The 23415-nt window shown below is 43.4% G+C and overlaps 1 protein-coding gene across 3 annotated transcripts in view; it reads right to left on the minus strand.

Moving 5' to 3' along the window:
- Nucleotides 1-23415, minus strand: part of LOC129814441 (activated CDC42 kinase 1-like) — a 77160-nt gene that overhangs the window by 20445 nt on the left and 33300 nt on the right. For all 3 annotated transcript variants that reach the window (XM_055867555.1, XM_055867554.1, XM_055867556.1), the window contains exons 2-11: nucleotides 22798-22975; nucleotides 21112-21182; nucleotides 5532-5780; nucleotides 4381-4533; nucleotides 3431-3714; nucleotides 2916-3042; nucleotides 2611-2757; nucleotides 2141-2235; nucleotides 714-908; nucleotides 31-122 (exon numbers count right to left, since the gene is read on the minus strand). In XM_055867555.1, coding sequence (XP_055723530.1) covers nucleotides 31-122; nucleotides 714-908; nucleotides 2141-2235; nucleotides 2611-2757; nucleotides 2916-3042; nucleotides 3431-3714; nucleotides 4381-4533; nucleotides 5532-5780; nucleotides 21112-21182; nucleotides 22798-22975 — 1591 coding nt within the window. The remainder of the gene's footprint in view (nucleotides 1-30; nucleotides 123-713; nucleotides 909-2140; nucleotides 2236-2610; nucleotides 2758-2915; nucleotides 3043-3430; nucleotides 3715-4380; nucleotides 4534-5531; nucleotides 5781-21111; nucleotides 21183-22797; nucleotides 22976-23415) is intronic.

Genomic DNA, 23415 nt, shown 5'->3' on the forward strand with positions numbered 1-23415 from the left:
TGGTAGGTTGTTTAGAAATGGGCCACTCACTTTTTGCTCGTCCTGGTAGCTGAGTAGGCCGGGCAGCGTTGAGGTCCAACCCCAAGACATCTGGTGGGTCCATGGGGTTCCCTAGGTACAGACTAGAAAGAGAGGAGGAGAGAGAGAGCCAGAGAGCAAGAGAGGAGGAGGGGAAGAGAGAAAGTGGGCGATAGAGAGAGGGAAGATGAGAGAGATAGCGGATGAGCGCAAGAGAAGGGGTAGAAAGGAAAGAGAGAGATACAGAGAGAGAGGGGACATTTATTGACTTACCATACCAAGAGGTTCTCTACCCGGTGCTAGCCATAAATCATGGTGTACAGAGGCTCGGCCCAGGTTTCACATCTGCTTATCCAACCCTGGGCTAGGTTCAGTTGTCGAACGATGCAGATAGAAATGCCAAGAATAGAGCCGAAGTGATTCCTTATTCTAAGGAGGCATGTCCTACATAGCATATTTGTATCTGACTGTTTCAAAACGTTGCGTCCTGCTGAAGGCGCCCCAGGTCTGCCTGCTACTGTCATTTCAGCTGACTAGACAGTAATATGAACAGTCTAGTCTACTGTCCTCTAGTGGTAAAAAAAGGCTGTGGGTCCTGCAAGTATAACAAATAATTACAAAAAAATGTATGCACTGTAAAGCGGCACATATCACTACAAGTAGATGGAAGCACAAGTTCTGAGGATATGTCTTACTCGTCGATGCGGTCTGGGAAGCCCCAGCAGCGGTGCGGGTCTGTGTCTCCGTGGCCTGTGTGGATGAAGCTGTGTTTGAGGGGCCTGCTGATGTCGTGGGCCGACAGGCCTGCAACCGAGGTCACCACGTTCCTGGGGAACTGGCCCAACTTCAGCGTGCGCTTGTTCTGGCCCCGCCACCAGTAGTTCTCCGCTCTGACAAAGAGAGGGAGGTAGGTCGACGTACAGGTGAATGTGAGAAAACATCCAGGTACAGACCGACACACACAGGTGGGACGCATGGCACGCACGCATCCACCACAAGCAGGCATATCAACATATAGACATAAATATAAGCAATAACAAACTAGAACAAAGCGGTTCTCCCCACCCGTTTTGGTAAAAAGCTGAGGGATGGGGCTGGAGAAACGTAACCACTCTCGGATTAATAGAGGGAGCTATGGATGCAAGGACTGACCATCCATGATATCACAATTATAGTTTTAACCATGTTAGGAGGCTTTATAGTGTGTGTTTACATTTACTTTGTTTACAAACATTGGAGTAAAACAAGCTTATATTTTGGGTTCTGATGGGGTACGACTGTTGAACTAAAAATGTCCGGGGGTAAAAATGTATGTAGCAACTGCTGATTGCCCCTTTAATGTTCTGTATTATGTAATGTGTTATGCTTTGTGTGGACCCTAGGAAAAGCAGTTGCTCCTTTAGCAACAGCTGATGGTGATCCTAATAAAATATTAATATTATACACACAGGCAGGTTGGATAAGCAGATGTGAAACCTGGGCCGTGCCTCTGTACACCTGATTTATGGCTAGCCCCGGGTAGAGAACCTCTTGGTATGGTAAGTCAATAAATGTCCCCTCTCTCTCTCTTTCCTTTCTACCCCCTCTCTTGATCTCATCCGCTCTCTCTCTCATCCTCTCTCTTCCGCTATCTCCCACTTTCTCTCTCTCCTCCTCTCTTTCTAGTCTGTACCTAGGGAACCCCATGGACCCACCAGATGTCTTTGGGTTGGACCTCAATGCTGCCCGGCCTACTCCGCTACCAGGAGAGCAAAAAGTGAGTGTCCCATTCCTAAACAACCTACTAGGCTAAAGTATTGTCTTTGTGGTTTATCTTTTTTGTGGTTGAGCTCCCTCTCATTCTGGCTTTTCTAAACGTGACTGTTTACACAGTGAGTCCAATCTGACTTGTACTCGTCCCTTTTTGCTTTTTATCTGTTTGTCCGTCTCCGTGGTTGTACTTTATTTATTCCATTCTCTCGCCCTCTTCTACTTCTCTTTCACACACGCATACGCCCACAGACACAGACACACTCCCAAAGGCATGCAAGAAGTTGCAGACACATGCACATACACAAGCATGCATAGAAAAACACAATGACAGAATATTGATTTTACAGTTCATTAGTGTGATCACACATACCTGCCCTCGATGACGGTGATCACGTCGTCGACCTGAATCTGAAGCTTGTCGGACTCTTCAAAGTCCTGCAGCGCGCACATGTCTGCTGGCATGGTCTGGAATGGAATGGACACACACATACATACGCACACAAACACCAAGTTTGAGTACAAGGCATCAAATTGTAGTCATTTGGGCCCAAAATCTACATTGAAATCAGTGTTGAGTTTTGCCCCCAAAAAATCTTCTATTGACATAAGTTCAGCGCGAACATCGAGTTAGGATTCCTCCGATGGTAATGCCCATACAGTAGAAGATTCACTAGGTGGGGCTATAGGTCCATTTAACACATGAAGGTTGTGTATTCAATCTGAAACGTACACATTGAAAATAGACTCGGGCAAAACACACTCGTGAAAACATGCACGCGGACGACTAACACTGGCTTAACACTGATGTACCCACACACACACACACAGAGAAGTGTGTACCTCGAGCAGGAACTCCCTGAGGGCGACAAAGGTGGGCCTGTCATCAGCTTTCTGGGCCCAGCACTGCAGCATGACGTTGTAGATGTCCTGGGGACAGTCCTCTGGCTTGGGTAGACGCTCACCCTCCTTGTCTATCTTGTGTAAGATCTGAAACACATACACATTCACAAAATACTTAAATCGAACCCACAATGAACCATTAACATAAAACCCTAAAATATGAGTATTTCTATTTTGTGTGTGTGTGTGTGAGAGTGAGTGAGTGTCTGCACGTGTGTTTGCTTTGTGTCTGTGTATGCGTGTACCTGGCTGCCATTGAGGCCCAGCCAGGGCTCCTGTCCGTGGGTGTACATCTCCCACAGCGACACCCCGAACATCCAGGTGTCTGTGGCGTGGGAGAATGTCCGCGTCTTCAGGCTCTCAGGGGCACACCTGGAGGGGGAGGACACACACACAGCAAACACACACAGCAAACACACCTTAAGAAGATGAGGAGAAAGTGGAAAAAACACACACACTATGCATAGCCACATCAGGGGCTCATTCCCCAGGGCACAATGTTGTAGAATGTTCAGATAAAAAAGACTTTACTTAGAACAAACATGTCCCATGCATGTAAAATAACAGAATCATGTCAGCTCTATTCGTGGCATTCTATCTGCAACGTCAGACAACGTTTGCCTACTGAATGTGGCCCTGATAACACCCGACACACGAATACACGCCGACCTCTCCTCCCCCGGTGGCAACACACACACTCCCTTTCCCACCGCACTCTCCCCCTCACCCAACCACCATCCCCTTTCCCCGTCCCGCTCACCACGCGAACGGCACCTTGCGGTGCTCCTGCATGACGTAGTGCTCGTGGTTGTCGGGCAGCGCCCGCATCAGACCGAAGTCGCCGATCTTTACCCTCTGGGCCGACGCCAGCAGGATGTTGCGGGCGGCCAGGTCGCGGTGGATGAAGCGCCGCTGCTCCAGGTAGGCCATGCCGCACGCCACCTGCACGGCGTACTGGCACAGCGTGTGGATGAGGACGGGGCCCTGCGGCCGAACGCAGCGAAGGCGCTCTAGGAGGGAGCCGAGCGGGGCTAGTTCGGTCACCTGGAGAAGCAGGGTGTGTTGTTAGTGAGCTCCCAAGAGTTTAGAGCAGTGTTTCCCAAACCTCTTCTCGAGTACCTCCAGGTATGTGATGTATTCCTGAGCTAACACACAAAATTCAAATAATGAAGGGCTTGTTGAGTAATTGAATCTGCTACCAGTCCGGCAATACGCAGAACAAGTAGAACAGCTGGTGGTACTTTAAGAGAGGTTTGGGAAACCCGGCTTTACAGGGAGTGGTGCTGAGGAGAGCGCCGGAGGAGGGGTAAGGAGGTGACAACAATAACATTATTGATCGACTCCAAACACAATGTACTCCACATCGATACAAAATAATACCGAGGAAGTACAGGGAGGTAATGACGCAGAGATGAAAAGAACAGAGCGGAACAGGCCTTTAGATTCTCCCCTAGATATTATTTTAAAGGGTTCACACAGTTTGTAAACTTGACATTGCCTGCGCTTATGAACAGTATAGGTTCCGAGTGTAAGCTGGTGGTGCTGCTATTTAGGCATGTACACAAGCATGTACAAAAGATACCGCTCCGTGTCAGCTGTCATGGGTGAAGAAGGTGCATTTTGCATCCATGATCCTTTCGCAAAATGTAATCTGATTTGAGGACTCAAATTAAATATTTAACACGTGTTGTTGTGTGTGTCCGTCCATACCATCTTCATGGGTTGTGTGAGCACCACTCCGTACAGCCTGATGAGGTTCTGGTGGTCCAGGGAGTGCATGGCGTTGACCTCGCCGATGAAGTCGTCCAACGCCTCCGGCTGGCTCAGCATGTCTGTCTTCAGACACTTGACCGCTACAGTCAACTGGAGAGAAAGATGGGGGACCATGTTAGCAAAATGCTAAATCCAAATCCAAAAGGGAAAGCTATTGATAGCCAGTTGCACTTGCTAACAGTCTGGAGGTCGCAGAACATTCTTAAACAAGGAGACAATAGAGCATTTATATTATAAATTATAAATTATGCAGTAGGATAAAAAAGACGGGAATGGAGGTCCTACTACAGCATAACATAGATCAGATGACCTTATTCGCATTAGATTGGTGGTTAGCCACTGAACTAGATGTTCTATGGCCCTCAAATTCAAATCAGGACCTCAAAGCCAGTTCCACTGCTTATTTTCATTCTTCCCCTCAAAATCAGGGAGTGATTGAGACCTGGGTCACCATGTAGGTGCAATTAATTACCAGATAGAACAGAAAAAAAAGCAGGCTCCGGACCTCAGAGGGTAAGATTTGAATACCCCTCTTCTAAAAGGTTTTGTAAACTATTCCCTTGGATACTGTTCTGTTGTGACTGTTGTGACACTGCACCTGGCTTTACTATTTCATGGGCTAATGGCCATGTTGTGGTCACTGCTGGAGAGTGTTTGGACAAGGTTCTCTCTTCATCACTCCCTTGCTCCTTCCCTCTCTCAAGGTCAAATCTATAGGGATTAGTGATCAAGGGTTTGACCAGAACGGATGTTGAAGGGAGGGTGTTTTGGTCATTTTCTCACATGCTGTCATGGTTTGAACTTTGAACCCACTGATACTTTGTTTCCCAGGGTGATCATGAGGGACTTTTATATCCTATTCCCTCTCTTCCTCTGTCTTTCTATCCTGATCCCTACTACTGTATACCTCAAGCGTTCCATAAGTGTTCCAGAAGCACGTGTGGTATTAGGTGTGTCTAGATGGGACCCTGTTTTCTAAACGGGGGCCTATAGGGGGTAAGTTGCAGACCAATACCAGTCTCACTACCAGCCTTTCCAACACACATACACATACAAACAGTACACTCCCACCCCCCAGTCCCTCTCACCACTTTCCCAGCAGGCGTGAACCACTCGCCCCTCTTGACCACCCCGAAGGAGCCGTCGCCCAGCTTCTCGAAGAGAGCAAGGTCCTTCTCGCTGATCAGACAGGTGAGGGCCTGGTGCTGGGGGGGCTGGGACAGGGACTGAGGACCCCCCTCAACCGCTGGGGGTGGCGTGGGGGACAGCTTGCGAAAGGAGGAGGTGGGTGACGCCTGCTGGAAGTCCCCGCCATCCGGACGCTTCCCACTGAACACCTGGAGAAAGAGAAGAGAGGGAAAGAGAGTGTTAATACAACATGAACAAAAAGATGTGCTCCACTCTTACTAAGTTCTGTAAACGAGTCTTTGGGTGCTGTAGCCCAGGAGTTATCCTCTACAGGATCAGTGTCCCAAAATCGGGACAGGTGCTGCTCAATATGCGATATGTGACTAGAATGGTGTTGTAAACAACAGCCAACTTTCCAGGATAGACATGTCTTATATCGTCAGAAAGCTTAAAATGATTGTTCATCTACCTGCAGTGTCCAATTTACAGTCGCTATTACAGTGAAAAAATACCATGCTATTGTTTGAAGATAGGGCAACACAAAACACTTATCAAGGCAACTGGTTTGATACATTCACCTCTGACAGTAAATAATCTACTTATATTCAGTAATCTTGCTCTGATTTGTCATCCTGAGGGTCCCAGAGAAATAATGTAGCATAGTTGTTTGATAAAATACATTTTTATATCCTAAACCGATCCATGTTGCATACAGCCTTTTGAGTGAATTCCAACTCTTTCAACAAAACAATTTATGAAATCTAAAAATTGGCAAAACGTTGTTTAACCCTGTCATGTTTGGTTTCTGTGCATTCCTCAGACACTCTAGAAGGCAACCAAACTTGTTTAATCATTCTACATTACGTATTGGCTACACAACATTTCAAATTAGCCCATGAAGGTCAGCCATTATTACGCACCAATGAGTCGAGCGGTGTTCACTTGATTGAGAGTGTCTTGGTCCAATGACTACCTATTGTTTTGAAACATAGCTAGCTAGATAGCCAATGATCTGGGCTTTCCTGAAGTATGTGAACGCCCTGCGTACGACAAACAGCCATCATGCTAGAGCTGTGCACAACAGTTTCATTTTCATGTGAAAGCAAACAGGACGCACAGTAGTTTACATTATGCAGCGGTTCGTTCTCTTCTACAAACTTTTCTCAAAACTGAAAAAGTTAAAAATGGCTACTAATAGTGGAAAAGCTCAATCGAAGTCAAAGTATACAAATTTGGATGAGATTATTGCAGAAACTGATCGTGAGAGCGACAAAAAACGAATGGATGAGGACGAATTAGTGAGCACAGTTTTGATTCTCCCAAACGTCCTGCACGGTGTTGGGCTGTAAGCACAACCCCCACCTGTGGACGTCGGGCCCTCATTACCACCCTCATGGAGTCTGTTTCTGACTGTTTGAGCAGACACATGCACATTTGTGGCCTGCTGGAGGTCATTTTGCAGGGCAGTGCACCTCCTTGCACAAAGGCGGAGGTAGCGGTCCTGCTGCTGGGTTGTTGCCCTCCTACGGCCTCCTCCACGTCTCCTGATGTACTGGCCTGTCTCCTGGTAGCGCCTCCATGCTCTGGACACTACGCTGACAGACACAGCAAACCTTTGTGCCACAGCTCGTATTGATGTGCCATCCTGGATGAACTGCACTACCTGAGCCACTTGTGTGGGTTGTAGACTCCGTCTCATGCTACCACTAGAGTGAGAGCACCGCCAGCATTCAAAAGTGACCAAAACATCAGCCAGGAAGCATAGGAACTGAGAAGTGGTCTGTGGTCACCACCTGCAGAATCACTCCTTTTTTGGGGTGTCTTGCTAATTGCCTATAATTTCCACCTTTTGTCTATTCCATTTGCACAACAGCATGTGAAATTTATTGTCAATCAGTGTTGCTTCCTAAGTGGACAGTTTGATTTCACAGAAGTGTGATTGACTTGGAGTTACATTGTGTTGTTTAAGTGTTCCCTTTATTTTTTTTGAGCAGTGTATATACACACATACATACATATACATATATAAATATATACATATACACACACACTACATACATATATACACATACCATAAACAGACAAATAAATACATTAAAAAAAGAAACAGTCACTTGAACCCAATCTGACCCAATCTATATATACACACACCATTAACCACATAGTGTCACGCCCTGGCCTTAGTATTCTTTGTTTTCTTAATTATTTTAGTTAGGTCAGGGTGTGACATGGGGAATGTATGTGTTTTTTGTAGTGTCTAGGGTGGTTGTAAAGTTTAGGGGGTTTATTAGAGTAGTTGGGTTTATGTTTAGTATAGAAGTCTAGCTGTGTCTATGGTTGAGTGTAGGTATCTAGGAAAGTCTATGGTTGCCTGAATTGGGTCTCAATCAGAGACAGCTGGTTATTGTTGTCTCTGATTGGGAGCCATATTTAAGGCAACCATAGGCTTTAGCTGTTTGTGGGGAAATGTCTATGTTGAACGTAAGTAGCTTGTGTGTGCACTTTCGTTTGTAGCTTCACGGTTGTTTGTTGTTTTTGTATAGTTTGTATAAGTGTTTTGTTTCGTGTTCATCTTCAAAATAAAGAGAAGATGTATTTTGCACACGCTGCGCCTTGGTCCACATTCTCTAAAGAAGACGATCGTGACACATAGAAGATAAATATTTGTACTATTTCATTATAGGTATCCATTTTTCTTTTATTCCATGCTTTATGTAAATATACCATCAACAGAAATACACAATGGACAAAAAAACATTTCAATATCTCCTCATCACTCAGCCACATAATGCCAAGGTATATCTGGTGTGCTTTCTGGAATAAGAGCAAGCGTATATCATGGTAGAAAGGGAAATAAAGGATAAAATGAGTTTCATTCTCTATTTCTTCCAGGTCACAATAAATACATAGTCTTTCCTCTTCCATTTCGCCACAATACTGACCTGTTTCAATATGCAAAGGCAATATCCCTGATCTTACCTCTGCACATAACGATCTCTTGTTTTTAGGTAGGTTATACATAATATATCTCTCAAACACTAATTCACCCTTAATCAAACAAAAGGTTCTCAATTTGGATTTATGACTAATCTCCCCCACCCATTTCCCCCCCCATATTGCATCAACAGTTGTTTTTTTAATCATATCTCTGTCTCCCTTAATTTGGTTTTCATACAGATGTTCACAGGCAGCCTGTTGCCCAGGCTCCCCCTATGGATAGATCCCATTGAAAAACTTCACTAGCTATTCTGGCAGTTGGGATATCCAACAGTCTATTCCAAAGTCTCACCATACACACCTTCCATCTCACCTCACAGGATTCCCAGCCCATGTCCTCTGTTATTGCAAGTATAGGTGCAAACTTGTGGACATCTAAAAAGTAACCTACTGCTCTGTTATGAACATGTTCGTTTTTAAAATACCTCTTGGCACCCCACACTCGTGCTGAATAGTCCAGAACAGGACACACGCATGTCTGACACAGTTTGGAGTACGTAGCGTAACCAATATCTTTAAGTGTTTTTGTTTTTCCTGTAACTCCCCCAAGAGCTCTACTTCCTGAGTCGGCTAGAGCAGATGTTGGTGTATAGAAAGGTCATATGTGCATCAATAAAAGGCCCCAAATATTTATAAATGCCATGTAAACTCAAGAATGTCTTCACCAAAACAAAACTGAAAAACACTTCTCTTAGTAGCTGCTTTTCTAAAATGTATTATCCGTGTTTTTGTCTGGTTAATCATGAGTCTCCATCTTTTACACCAATTGACTACACATAATAACATGTTCTGCAGGTCTTGTTCAGTTTCTGCCATCAAAATAATATAGTCAGCATATAAAAGAAAACTTAGCATTTCATCATCATATCTTACTCCAGTATTTAACTGTTTAATTTATTTTGCCAAATCATTTATAAACAAAGCAAACAGAGTCGGTGAAAAGGCGTCTCCTTGTATTACACCCGAGGGTGTGGGAAACCAATCTGTACGATATTCATTAACACGCACACAAGCAACTGGTACTTTGTAGAGAGACTGGATTGCTTGATCAAATTTCTCATCAACCCATCTTTAACAAACTATAGGCTAAAAGATCCCTATTTACAAAATCAAAAGCTTTCTGGAAATCAATGAAACACGCAAAATAGGCTTCTCTTCATGTAATCTATTTCTAATTACAGGCTCTGGATTTACAAAAATTATTTTGTTCTTCCACCAGCATGTTTTGGTGTAATTGTAATTAGCCTATTGTTGAGGATGGATTAATATAATTTATAAAATGTACTTAATAAACTTATGCCACTATAGTTCAGTGGCATTCTCGGGCCTTTTTGAAGATTTGGGAATGGGATTCACTATATAGACTTATACCAAGTGGATGGCAGTATACTGTACTCAAAACATATTTGGACCAAATTATATAGGACGTCAATTAATTTAGGGGATTTTAAAACCTCATTAGGCAATTCATCAATATCAAACGATTACCCATTTTTTGCAGGGTCAATAACCTTAACTTCTGCCACAGACAGCTCCTCATTTAAGTATGGGTTACATATATAAGAGGGTTCTAACATTGTATTTTCCAGTTTAGTCCTCAGGGAACATATGTCTTTGTAAAATTCATCCTCAAAATATGCCACATTTTCGTTACATGAGAACAAACTAGCAAACCCCTTCTCCCACTCCTTAAGTACCTGTGTAATATCAGAACTCAGCCCCCTGCTCTTCCCTGACTTCCATTGGAATTTTCTTATGTCGTTTTGGTCCTAACTTGTTTATTTGGCTCCGAAACTGTTGAGGATTTCTTGTCTGTATTTCCTCAAGGTGTAATAGCTACCCTCCCTGATATCTCCGTTTAAATAGGCGCAGTCTTTTATCAAACACATGCTGTTTTCTCTTAAATTCCTTCCTACACTGTTCTCTTGTATTCCCATCTTAACACTGTAAAAATAAGTACTCAGCCTTGCGCATTGCTGACCATAGATCCCTTAACTCATCATTCCAATAAGGCTTGTTCGGCTTGTAACCTTTCCTGGACTTGGGGGTGTATTCTTTATTCAATTTTTTTGCCATTTCAGAATATATAATATCACAAAATGTTTCATACCACACATCTAAATCAAATGTTGTTTATTGGCACCTTTCCAGAGTTTCGATGAGTTCCACCAGAGCTCTACATGCCATTTCAGTACATAGAAAGTCATTTGGCACATTTATTTTCTTCATTTAGGCCTATGCGGGGTATGTATCACAGCAATACCTGGTTGAGGAAGTTTGTGGCCAACAGAAAAGCTCATAAATAAAAGAGCATAATCAGGAAGTCCAATTAAGTCAAAACATCCGTATTTTTCAACCATCCGTGTCGGAGATAACACCTTGCGTTCCAAACAAGTTTCTAGACAGTCGTGGAGGGAAACTATATAGTCCACCACAGCTTTTCCTTTGCCAGACATGGATGTAAAGTTATCGCATGAGGGGCTTTTCCTTCCATTAATAAAACACATTTTAGGGTCACAAAGGAATTCTAATAGGGTTTCCCCATGATGACTAACAAAGTCATCCAAAGCAACACGTGATGGAATATCATCAATATAGTCATCTAACCTCCCAATTCGACTGTTAAGATCCCCACATATGTAAATAGCATCTGCATCTGGTATACTTGACTTAACAAATGACTATAGAAGGAGGATGCATCTACCCCATGTGGACTGTCAAGGTGGCAAATAGCATGAAAACACAACAAAACAAAAATCTGACTCCCTGTGTTCAAAGCGCAAACCAATAATTCCTTCTATGGCTTTATCGATCATTTAAATTGTATATGCTTTCATCCTATCAGACTTTACACATATTCCCACTCCCCTAGAGTCCCTGCGGGCGTTCACATGAGTGTTTCTGTTGTGTCCATACCATACATACGCAAATGCGTTTAATTTATTGAGATAATGTCTGGGTTTAAGGATTTTAGTAGTATTATTCGTAATTTATTGTTCAATGTAGTCCATCCGTTAACATTCCAATGTGCTATTGAAATCAAATATCGTAGGGAAACGGGAAGCCCCTCAGTATGTAGTATGTCTGTCCACCCCATGTCCTTGTCCGCGTTGTCCTTCTGGTTGATCTCGTTTCATGACCCGTCCGCTTCCCATGACAAAATAGTCCTTTCCTCCTGGTATTTCTCTCAGCAGCGTCTTGACGTTCAGTTCTATAAGGCGATCGGTGTGGGACTTGGCTGATCGAAGGAAGACTTTGTTATAATCAGGATGGTCTCGCAGCTTTCGTTTTTTCCGTAACAGAGCCACTTTCTCCTCCACAGACCGACACTCCACCTTCACAACCCCGGGACCTTTACCTCTCTCCCTCATCCTCTCAACTGCAATCATCTCTGTTTCGCAGCCTAGCCCTACCAATATCAACTGGTTCACTTTGGAGATTAGGTCCTCGTTTTCATCAGCTGGCAGTCCTGCCACTATGATAGACACGTCTGGGTCTAACTTTGTTGTTTTGGCAGAGCCTACTCTCCCAGATTCTAGGAATTCTACACGGGACTCCAGACGTCCAACTTCAAGAGCTATGTGGCCTTGTAGCTGCTTGATATTATTCTCTCGTTGAGTCAGCAAAGTTGTATGATTATCCTGAATGGCTTTCTCCAAAGATGCAGCTTTCACCTTTACTATTCATTCCTTTTTCAATACTCAGCTTCATTTTGTCCATATTTTTTTCCATTTTTGTACATAGACTCCTTTTCTCCATCATGAGATTAGCCATGCTGTTGGCACTTTCTTTCTTTGATAAATTCGGCGCCATGCTTTTCTCACCACTGCATAGATTTCTACCGGAGTCCATATGTTTTTAGCGGTTAAGTGTTTCTGTTATTGCTGGTCATGGTAACGTTAGATAGCCAGCTAAATGTAATGCTAGGCTGTAATGCAAGTCTGTCTATTGATCGTCTTTCACCCTCACGGGATTCAGACTTCAGCTACCTCCATTTATGATTGGATAGCTATGTTTTAAACTTTGAAAACGTTTAAATTAAAACAGTTTTTAATTGTTTGGTCCCATAAAGAAGCAGCAGTGATTTTCACTGTGTGCACCTGTTAATTGAAATGAATTCCAGGTGACTACCTCATAAAACTGGTTGAGAGAATGCCAAAGCTGTCATCAAGTGTGCAAAGCTGTCATCAAGGCAAAGGGTGGCTACTATGAAGAATATCATTGTTGAACACTTTATTGGTTACTACATGATTCCATTTGTGTTATTTCATAGTTTTGATGTCTTTGATATTATTCTACAATGTAGAAAATAGTAAAAATAAAGAAAATCTCTTGAATGAGTAGGTGTCCAAACTTTTGACTGGTACTGTATATGTTTATAGGTATGTGCTGTGTATTTGATGTATTGATGCAGGGCTCATCCGTAAAAGTATTGATGCAGGGCTCACCCCCTGATAAAATACAGGTAAAATAAAATAAGTAATAGTAAACTTGCGTTCTAACTGAATTAAAACAAAACTTCAATAGTGGTAAAGACTGACTCAGATGACTTCTGGGAGCCAACTCCAAAGAGACCACATTCAAGTCCTCCATCCCCCACTCATTCAAACGTAGGAACTGGTTCCTCCAGTCTGATCCCTGCTGCTGTCTCTGGCTCCACACCCACCCCACCCAGCCCAGCCATCTAGAGGTGTGAAGAGGCCAACCCAGAAGTGGAGGAGGGCCAGTGCAACAGCAGCGACTATCACCAAGGGAGAGGACTGTTGGCACACTGTGCTAGAGGATGATGTGGAGCCACTTGCACCAACATTTTGACCTAAAAGGAAGCCAGGACCTCAGCTGGACATGACTGGAAAGTACAGCCCCCTTCCTTCATCTTTTCCAGATGTTTTTCTCCAGATGTTCTTGGTTCGCTGGTGTCTAACACCAACAAGTATGGAGCTAAGAACCACGTAGGCAAGAAAGACGCATGGAAGCCCATTTCCATCCAATACCTATACTGTCACATCTCACTGGTCATTTACATGGGGCTTGTGAAGTTGAAAAACCTGAAGCTGAAGACTACCAACTGCCTTTCCCCACCACTGTCATGTCTTCTAAGAGGTTTTTGACTATTTCATGGGCACTTCATATCAGTGACTCACAAGCTGACAGCGACAATGAGAAGAAGAGAGGCACAGCAAGCTTTGATAGGCTCTGAAAAATCAAACCTCTCTACTCCAGCATTGTTGAGGCCTGCAAGACCCATTTTCACCCCGCCCAGAACCTGTCCAAAGATGAGGATGTTAGTCTTAAAGGCTAGAATTGACCTCAAACAATATATGCGTAACAAGCCAACAATATGGGGTTACAAACTGTTTGTTTTGGCTGATTCTGTGTGCCTACACTTGGAATGTTCTTGTTTACAATGGGAAATTCATCTCAGCCACCGGTAATGGACTTAGTTATGATTCCATTATGGAAATATTGGACTTTCCACTGCTGGGGATGGGCTACAAACTGTTTGTGGACAACTTACACTAGTCCTAACCTGTTTACAGACCTGAGGAAGCTGAATGTATGGTCCTGTGGCACCATTCATCCTAACAGAGTGGGTTAATTAGGGCCGATTTCAAGTTTTCATAACAATCGGAAATTGGTATTTTTGGACACCGATTTGGACTTTTTTTTACACCTTTATTTAACTAGGCAAGTCAGTTAAGAACACATTCTTAATTTCAATGACGGCCTAGGAACGGTGGGTGAAATGCCTTGTTCAGGGGCAGAACGACAGATTTTTACCTTGTCAGCTCGAGGATTCAATCTTGCTACCTTACGGTTAACTAGTCCAACGCTCTAACCACCTGATTACATTGCACTCCATGAGGAGCCTGCCTGTTACGCAAATGCAGTAAGAAGCCACGGTAAGTTGCTAGCTAGCATTAAACTTATCTTATAAAAAACAATCAATCAATCATAATCACTAGTTAACTACACATGGTTGATGATATTACTAGTTTATCTAGCGTGTCCTGCGTTGCATATAATCGATGCGGTGGCATTCGCAAAAAAGGACTGTCGTTGCTCCAACGTGTACCTAACCATAAACATCAATGCCTTTCTTAAAATCAATACACAAGTATATATTTTTTAACCTGCATATTTAGTTAATATTGCCTGCTAACATGCATTTCTTTTAACTAGGGAAAATGGTGTCACTTCTCTTGTAACAGAGTCAGGGTATATGCCGCAGTTTAGGCCGCCTAGCTCATTGCAAACTGTGTGAAGACTATTTCTTCCTAACAAAGACAGCCAACTTCGCCAAATGGGGGATGATTCAACAAAAACGCATTTGCGTAAAAAGCACAATCGTTGCACAACTGTACCTAACCATAAACATCAATGCCTTTCTTAAAATCAATACACAGAAGTTTATATTTTTAAACCTGCATATTTAGCTAAAATAAATCCAGGTTAGCAGGCAATATTAACCAGGTGAAATTGTGTCACTTCTCTTGCGTTCATTGCACGCAGAGTCAGGGTATATGCAACAGTTTGGGCCGCCTGGCTCATTGCGAACTAATTTGCCAGAATTTTACGTAATTATGACATAACATTGAAGGTTGTGCAATGTAACAGGAATATTTAGACTTATGGATGCCACCCGTTAGATAAAATACGGAACGGTTACGTATTTCACTGAAAGAATAAACGTTTTGTTTTCGAGATGATAGTTTCCGGATTCGACCATATTAATGACATAAGGCTCGTATTTCTGTGTGTTATTATGTTATAATTAAGTCTATGATGTGATAGAGCAGTCTGACTGAGCGATGGTAGGCACCAGCAGGCTCGTAAGCATTCACTCAAACAGCCATTTTGTGCGTTTTGCCAGCAGCTCTTCGCAATGCTTCAAGCTGTTTATGACTTCAAGCCTATCAACTCCCGAGATTAGTCTGGTGTAACCGATGTGAAATGGCTAGCTAGTTAGCGGGGTGCGCGCTAATAGCGTTTCAAACGTCACTCGCTCTGTGACTTGGAGTAGTTGTTCCCCTTGCCCTGCATGGGTAACGCTGCTTCGAGGGTGGCTGTTGTTGATGTGTTCCTGGTTCGAGCCCAGGTAGGAGCGAGGAGAGGGACGGAAGCTATACTGTTACACTGGCAATACTAAAGTGCCATCCAATAGTCAAAGGTATATGAAATACAAATAGTATAGAGAGAAATAGTCCTATAATTCCTATAATAACTACAACCTAAAACTTCTTACATGGGAATATTGAAGACTCATGTTAAAAGGAACCACCAGCTTTCATATGTTCTCATGTTCTGAGCAAGGAACTTAAACGTTAGCTTTCTTACATGGCACATATTGTACTTTTACTTTCTTCTCCAACACTTTGTTTTTGCAATATTTAAACCAAATTGAACACGTTTCATTATTTATTTGAGGCTAAATTGATTTTATTGATGTATTATATTATTGACTATCGAAATGGCAAAAAAGAAAGAAAAAAAATAACGTTTTGAAGTGTCTGTCCTAAATCTAGGAGAAATGTAAACTCAGGAAATATTTGTTTTTTTTGGACACATTTAACGCCTTTTTTTATTGGCACAAAACTACCTCCATACTTCCATTAATTTGTATGAGTTACCTTCAGATGAGTCCTGTGACACTTGTGGGGGACGTAGATAAAACATATTAGTTTCTAGGCACTACAGACTTTTTCGTGAGAAGACAGATTTCAGGATGTCTTATTGGTCTATATGTATTACAAGTAAAAATAAGTGTTCATTCAGTATTGTTGTAATTGTCATTATTACAAAAAAAAACAAAAAAAATGGCCGATTAATCAGTATCGGCGTTGAAAAATCATAATCGGTCGACCTCTAGTTGTGAGGCTGCACAACGCATCACCGGGGGCAAACTACCTGCCCTCCAGGACACCTACACCACCCGATGTCACAGGAAGGCCAAAAAGATCATCAAGGATAACAACCACCCGAGCCACTGCCTGTTCACCCCGCTATCATCCAGAAGGCGAGGTCAGTAAAGGTGCATCAAAGCGGGGACCGAGAGACTGAAAAACAGCTTCTATCTCAAGGCCATCAGACTGTTAAACAGCCATCACTAACAGTGAGTGGCTGCTGCCAACATACTGACTCATCTCTAGCCACTTTAATAATGAAAAAATTGGATGTAATAAATGTATCACTAGTGACTTTAAACAATGCCACTTTATATAATGTTTCGATACCTGTCACGAACTGACCGTAGAGAGCGTTTTATGTCTCTATTTTGGTTTGGTCAGGGTGTGATTTGGGTGGGCAGTCTATGTTCTATGATTTTCTATTTCTATGTGTTTGGCCGGGTGTGGTTCTCAATCAGAGGCAGCTGTCTATCGTTGTCTCTGATTGAGAACCGTACTTAGGTAGCCTTTTCCCACCTGTGTTTTGTGGGTAATTATTTTCCGTATGTGTTTGTGTGCACCTCAGTTGCGTTATGTTCTTTGCTGTTTACCTGTTTGTGTTTTAATTGTTTCGGTTTCACTTTATTAAAAGATGTGGAACTACATCTTTTAATAAAGTGAAACCGAAACAATTAAAACTACAACTTGGTCGATTTATGACAGGGAGTTTGAGGATAGCGAGCGTGACAATACCCTACATTACTCATCTCATATGTATATACTGTACTCTATACCATCTACTGCATCTTGCCTATGCCGTTCGGCCATCGCTCATCCATATATTTGTATTTACATATTCTTATTAATTCCTTTACACTTGTGTGTATAAGGTAGTTGTTGTGAAATTGGTAGATTACTTGTTAGATATTACTGCATGGTCGGAACTAGAAGCACAAGCATTTCGCTACACTCGCATTAACATCTGCTAACCATGTGTATGTGATCAATAAAATTTGATTTGATTTCGTTGTACAGTATTCAAAGAAGGAGAGTAACATTGGTTGTCTGTGTGGAGGCGGTAGGACCGCAACACCTAGTTGAGTTGAGATAGCTCAATGACCGTTAGAGTTGAAAGACATGCTATCTGCTGAGGCACTTTGTAAAGGGGAGACACGGGCTTGTGCTGTGTAGAGGGGGACGTGGGCCTGATATTGCCTTCCCTCTTTCCGTCTCCCCCATTTCTGTCTCTGTATCTCGATCCCCCCACCCATCTCCCTGTATCTCGTTTCTCCCTCTCCCCAGCCCCAGTTGTGTGAAGGGTCACTCTTTTCTCTTTTCTCTCTTCACTCTCTCCCCTTCCTCCCTCCCCCCCTGTCAACCAGTGTGTGTGTGCTGTAGCAGGTGTGTCTTGAGGCGAGCCAGGACTCAATTATGTCCAGCGCCCCGCGGTCGGCTCACTTGGCCAGGGGTGCCACAGCAGGGAGGGTGCAGAGTGATCCCTAGTCTGTTATCTTGATATGGGGGGTGGTGTGGGCAGGGGTGTATGCACACACACACACACACACACACACACACACACACACACACACACACACACACACACACACACACACACACACACACACACACACACACACACACACACACACACACACAACTAACCTTGTGGGGACACACAATTCAGTCCCATTCAAAATCCTATATTCCCTAACACTAAACCTAACCTTAACCCGTACTCTTACCCTAACCTTAACCTGAAAACCTAACCTTAACTACTAACCCTAACACTAACCCTAGCTCCTAACCCTTAATGTAATTCTAACCCTAACACTAATTCAAACGTTAACCCTAAAACCCCCCTAGAAATAGCATTTGACCTCACGGAGACTAATAAAATGTTCCCAGTTAGTCACATTTCTGTTTGTTTACTATTCTTGTGGAGAATAGTTAAACACGTCCACACACACACTCAAACAATACTGCCACAAACATGAACAAACAGACAATTACTACACACATTAACACAAATACACAAGCGTGCACGCAAGACAAATGGATGAACTCAAAACTCAGACACACATTAGTTAACACAGAATTAACAGACACACATGCACACACAAAATGATATATTCCCCAATAACTCCACGATGGTCCATTATCTTTATGAGAGGAAGAAGGAAAAATTGGCTTAAGAGCAGGCAACAGGCAACATTTTTAAGCCTGGTTCCTCTCTAGGTTTCTTCCTAGGTTCTGGCCTTTCTAGGGAGTTTTTCCTAGCCACCGTACTTCTACACCTGCATTGCTTGCTGTTTTGGGTTTTGGGTTTTAGGCTGGGTTTCTGTACAGCACTGTGACATCAGCTGATGTAAGAAGGGCTTTATAAATTCATTTGATTGAACACTGCATGAATTAGACAGCCGATCGGAAGAGCATCCGTTAGAGCACCCTATTAGTGGGCTCCCCCCCCCTCCCCCCCACCAAGCCTTGGGCTTGGTTAGAGTGGAGGCAGGGGCTGAAGTCTTAGGTAGCAGGGAGGTGTCAGTGAGTAGGAACGAATCCTCAGTATCTAAAGCTGGAGTTGGACATTACTGGCTGAGGGGATTTTTACAGCTCCACATGTCTGTGGTGTGTGTATCAATGAGTCTTCTTCAGTGTGTGCGTGTTTGTCTCGGTGGTGAGTCTGGTGTTCTAAATAGGGGACGGGACAGTTTTTTTTAAAATAGTGAAGATGGAAGACCAGCACACAACCCTAAACTGTAACCACACACACACACAGCTAGCCATACATACAAACGAACACTCCGAGCTCCCACACACACACACACACACACAGTCAGTGGCTGAGGAGGCAGATTATTTGGACGGGTGGTTGGTGCCAGAAGCGGAAACAAACACGTGTAATTTTAGAAAGCTATCATCTCCTCAGCCTGGCTGCATTCTGGCTGGAGCGGCCAACACTGCAGTCTGCATCCCAGAGGCCTGCAGCTCCGTACTACTAGACCTCAGAGGGTGACATGGCAGTGAGTAAGTGTGTGTGTGTGTGTGTGTGTGTGTGTGTGTGTGTGTGTGTGTGTGTGTGTGTGTGTGTGTGTGTGTGTGTGTGTGTGTGTGTGTGTGTGTGTGTGTGTGTGTGTGTGTGTGTGTGTGTGTGTGTGTGTGTGTGTGTGTGTGTGTGTGTGTGTGTGTGTGTGTGTGTGTGTGTGTGTGTGTGGTTATTCAGCAGAGAGTTTGGGGTACAGTTCAGAGTTATACAAGCCGACTCAGGGGTCATATGCAAACTCAATTGACAGCGATAGAGTCAGCCAAGCTGTGTGTGTGCATGCATGTGTATGTGTGCACTGTAAGTGTGTGAGCATACTAGAGTCTGTCCGTCTCTATGCGTTCTGTGTACACTGAGTGTACAACACATTAAGAACACGTGCTCTTTCCAAGACATAGAATGACGGTGTGAATCCATGTGAAAGCTATGATCCCTTAGTGATGTCACGTGTTAAATCCGCTTCAATCAGTGTAGATGAAGGGGAGGAGACAGGTTAAAAGAAGGATTTTTAAGCATTGAGACAATTGAGACATGGATTGTGTATGTGTGCCCTTCAAAAGATTTAAGTGCCTCGGATATGGTATCCTCTGACACCGCCTGGTATATAGGTCCTGGATGGCAGGAAGCTTGGCCCCAGTGATGTACTGGGCCGTACGTACTACCCTCTGTCACACCTTACGGTCGGATGTCGAGCAGTTACCATACCAGGTGGTGATGCAACCGGTCAGGATGCTCTGGATGGTGCAGCTGTATAACTTTGAGGATCCCATGCCAAATCTTTTTAGTCTCCTGAGGGGGAAATGGTGTTGTCATGCCCTCATCACTAGTGTCTTGGTGTGTTTGGACCATGATAGTTTGTTGGTGATGTGGACACCAAGGAACTTGAAACTCCCGACCCGCTCCACTACAGCCCCGTCGGTGTGAATGCGGGCATATTCGGCCCTCCTTTTCCTGTGGTACACAATCACCTCCTTTGTCCTGCTCACATTTAGGGAGAGGTTGTTGTCCTGGCAAAACACTACCAGGTCTCCGACCTCCTCCCTATAGGCTGTCTAATCGTTGTCGGTGATCAGGCCTACCATTGTCGCGTCGTCAGAAAACTTAAATGGTGGTGTTGGCGTCGTGCTTGGCCACGCAGTCGTGGGTGAACAGGGAGTACAGGAGGTGACTAAGCACGCACAGCTGAGGGGCCCCCCATGTTGAGGATCAGCGTGACACTTTAAAGACACTTTGTTGGTGTTTCCTTTATTTTGGCAGTTACCTGTACATGTGCACACTCACACAAATTAATCTGACATCTAACCTCCCCATACAACTCCATTGTATACACAACTGCTCAGCTCAATTGAACTCCGTATGTAAAACCAAGCTATGGGAACAGTGAATTCAGACCAAAGGTAACACGTACTAATGTCCACAAGGAACAGAGATTGACAATGTGCGACAGGATGGATCAAGACACCGTATGAGCAGACGAACATATACACACGATCACATGTTAATATGTTAGGGTCATTGTGCATGTGCGAGACAGATAGTTTGTACTGTAGAGTGAGTGTACTGTATATATTATATTCATATGTAGGGTATCTGCATGTATGCGTTTGTGTACTGTACCTTGCTCATCCAGGACTTCCGCTTGCACATGGCTTTCCTCCTCTTGACCGCCTCCCACAGCCGTCTCTGCCCTGTAGCGACACCCACGACAGAGAGAGGGGGAGAGCGAGAAGGATAATGTCACTGACTATGTAGACCAAGAATCAGAAACTACTTCTTCCAAACTACAGTGATATCACTATGGCATGTGATAGTGATAGTCATATTCAATTCATCATCATTAATTAATGTATGGGAAGCAGAGTGTTGTAAACCAAACATTGAGTCGCTTACATAACAATCAGTGTTATACTAATGCTAAACTCTCCGGACCTGTTCATATGGGAATATCCTATTCTATGCTGAACAAAAATATAAACGCAACTGATTGAACCATTTTATGCAGTGAAAGTGCTGTGATTGGTTACAATTTGTGTAGTGCAGTGTTTTACGTTTCCTCTGATTGGGAATCATATTTAGGTAGGCTGTTCTCACTGTTTGTTTGTGGGTGATTGTTGCTGTGTCTGTGTTTGTTTCACCACACGGTACTGTTTCGTTTCGTTCGTTCGTTTGTTCCTACCTGTTCGTGCGTTCATGTTTTATGTGTTCTCAAGTTCAGGTCTGTTAACGTCGTTTATTATTTTGTAGTTTGTTCAAGTGTTTTTTTCGTCTTCGTTATTATTATTAAAATTATTATGTATTCAACCCACGCTGCGTTTTGGTCCGATCCTTGCTCCTCTTCAGACGAGGAGGAAGACGAGCGTTACATACTGTTGTATCAACATGTTTTGACCATGACAGTTTACAATCCAGGATTGCTTAATTTCCACATTATTGGTATGTCCACAGTGAACAGTTTACTTGAGGTTAAGTGAATGATTTGTCCCAAATACAATGCTTTCAGTTTTTGAAATATTTAGCTCTAACTTATTCCTCGCCACCCATTCTGAAACTAACTGCAGCTCTTTGTTAAGTGTTGCAGTGAATGACATCGCGGTAGTAGCTGATATTTTGTATACTCAGTGTATATGAGTGATTTACAACTTTTTTTTAAAGAATCAACTCACAGGTTGCAACTCTGAGCTCACCTACAGACAATGTAAATGAAAGGAATGAAAACCAGAAGAAAAGAGAGAAAAATGAGGACAGTGGAAATCCGAGTGAGTAGAGAGGCATTGAGAGGGTGGCTTAGAGAGTGACGAATGGAAAAGGAAGACTACTTTTTTCACTCTCCCACTAATGTGCTTAAGGACGCACGCCCGTGTTAGAACGGCTTAGGGGAAATTACATTTGAAGGGTTTAATTACCGGTTAAATGTGAATTATGAAAAGATATTAAGGGCATTCGTGTTGGAAAGAAAATATCTGCTGTTTTGTACACTGCTGCTACTCGCTGTTCATTATCTATGCACAGTCACTTCACCCCTACATACATGTAGAAATTACCTCAACTAACCTGTACCCCCGCACAGACTCGGTAACAGTACCCCCTGTATACTTACTTTTTATAATGTTTATTCTTTACTTTAGTTTATTTGGTAAATCTTTTCTTAACTCTTCTTGAACTGCAATGTTGGTTAAAGGCTTGTAAGTAAGCATTTCATGTTAAGGTCTACACTTGTTGTATTCGGCGCATGTGACAAATAAAGTTTGATTTGATTTGAAAGGTGGCTGCACACACACACTCCACCCCCACTATAAAACTCACCGGGCCGCCCCATGCCGATCTTCTCCAGGTCCTCGTTCTTGACGTAGTCAAAGTGGGAGAGTCGCGTCACGTTGAGGTCGTCGCGGATACGCAGGAAGTACTGCTGCAGCTGCACCTCCATCAGCAGCTCCAGGAGCCATTCTGTGCCCTCCTCCGACTGCATAGTACTGCCCAGCTTCTGGATAACACACAGAGAAATGGAGGAGAAACTGGGTTTAAACATTGAGCCATTATGTGCTCTCCTCGCACGCATGCACACATTACCTGTACAAAAAAAACACACACTCAAAACTAACTGAAAAACCAGAAGACTACACAACCTCTTCACAGTCAGACACAGACATAGCAATTTACCACACCAGTTCCCCCCCAAGAATACACTAGCACTGTCATGGATTGGTAGACAGACACATCAGTACACAGACACAGGAAAAGAAAACGTGCATCTGGAGTCCAGATCATACACAACAGGCTTCACGTACCCTACTGCGCACCGCTCATCAGATCGTACCACGATGTACTGTAGGCCTGCCAGATGACATCCCTCAAAAGTCCCAGTCAATCTATCCAAACAGACAATCTATGCAGATAACCAATCAATCCAAACAAATGATGCCC

This window comes from Salvelinus fontinalis, chromosome 17 (genome assembly GCF_029448725.1).
Source record: "Salvelinus fontinalis isolate EN_2023a chromosome 17, ASM2944872v1, whole genome shotgun sequence".
NCBI lineage: Eukaryota > Metazoa > Chordata > Actinopteri > Salmoniformes > Salmonidae > Salvelinus > Salvelinus fontinalis.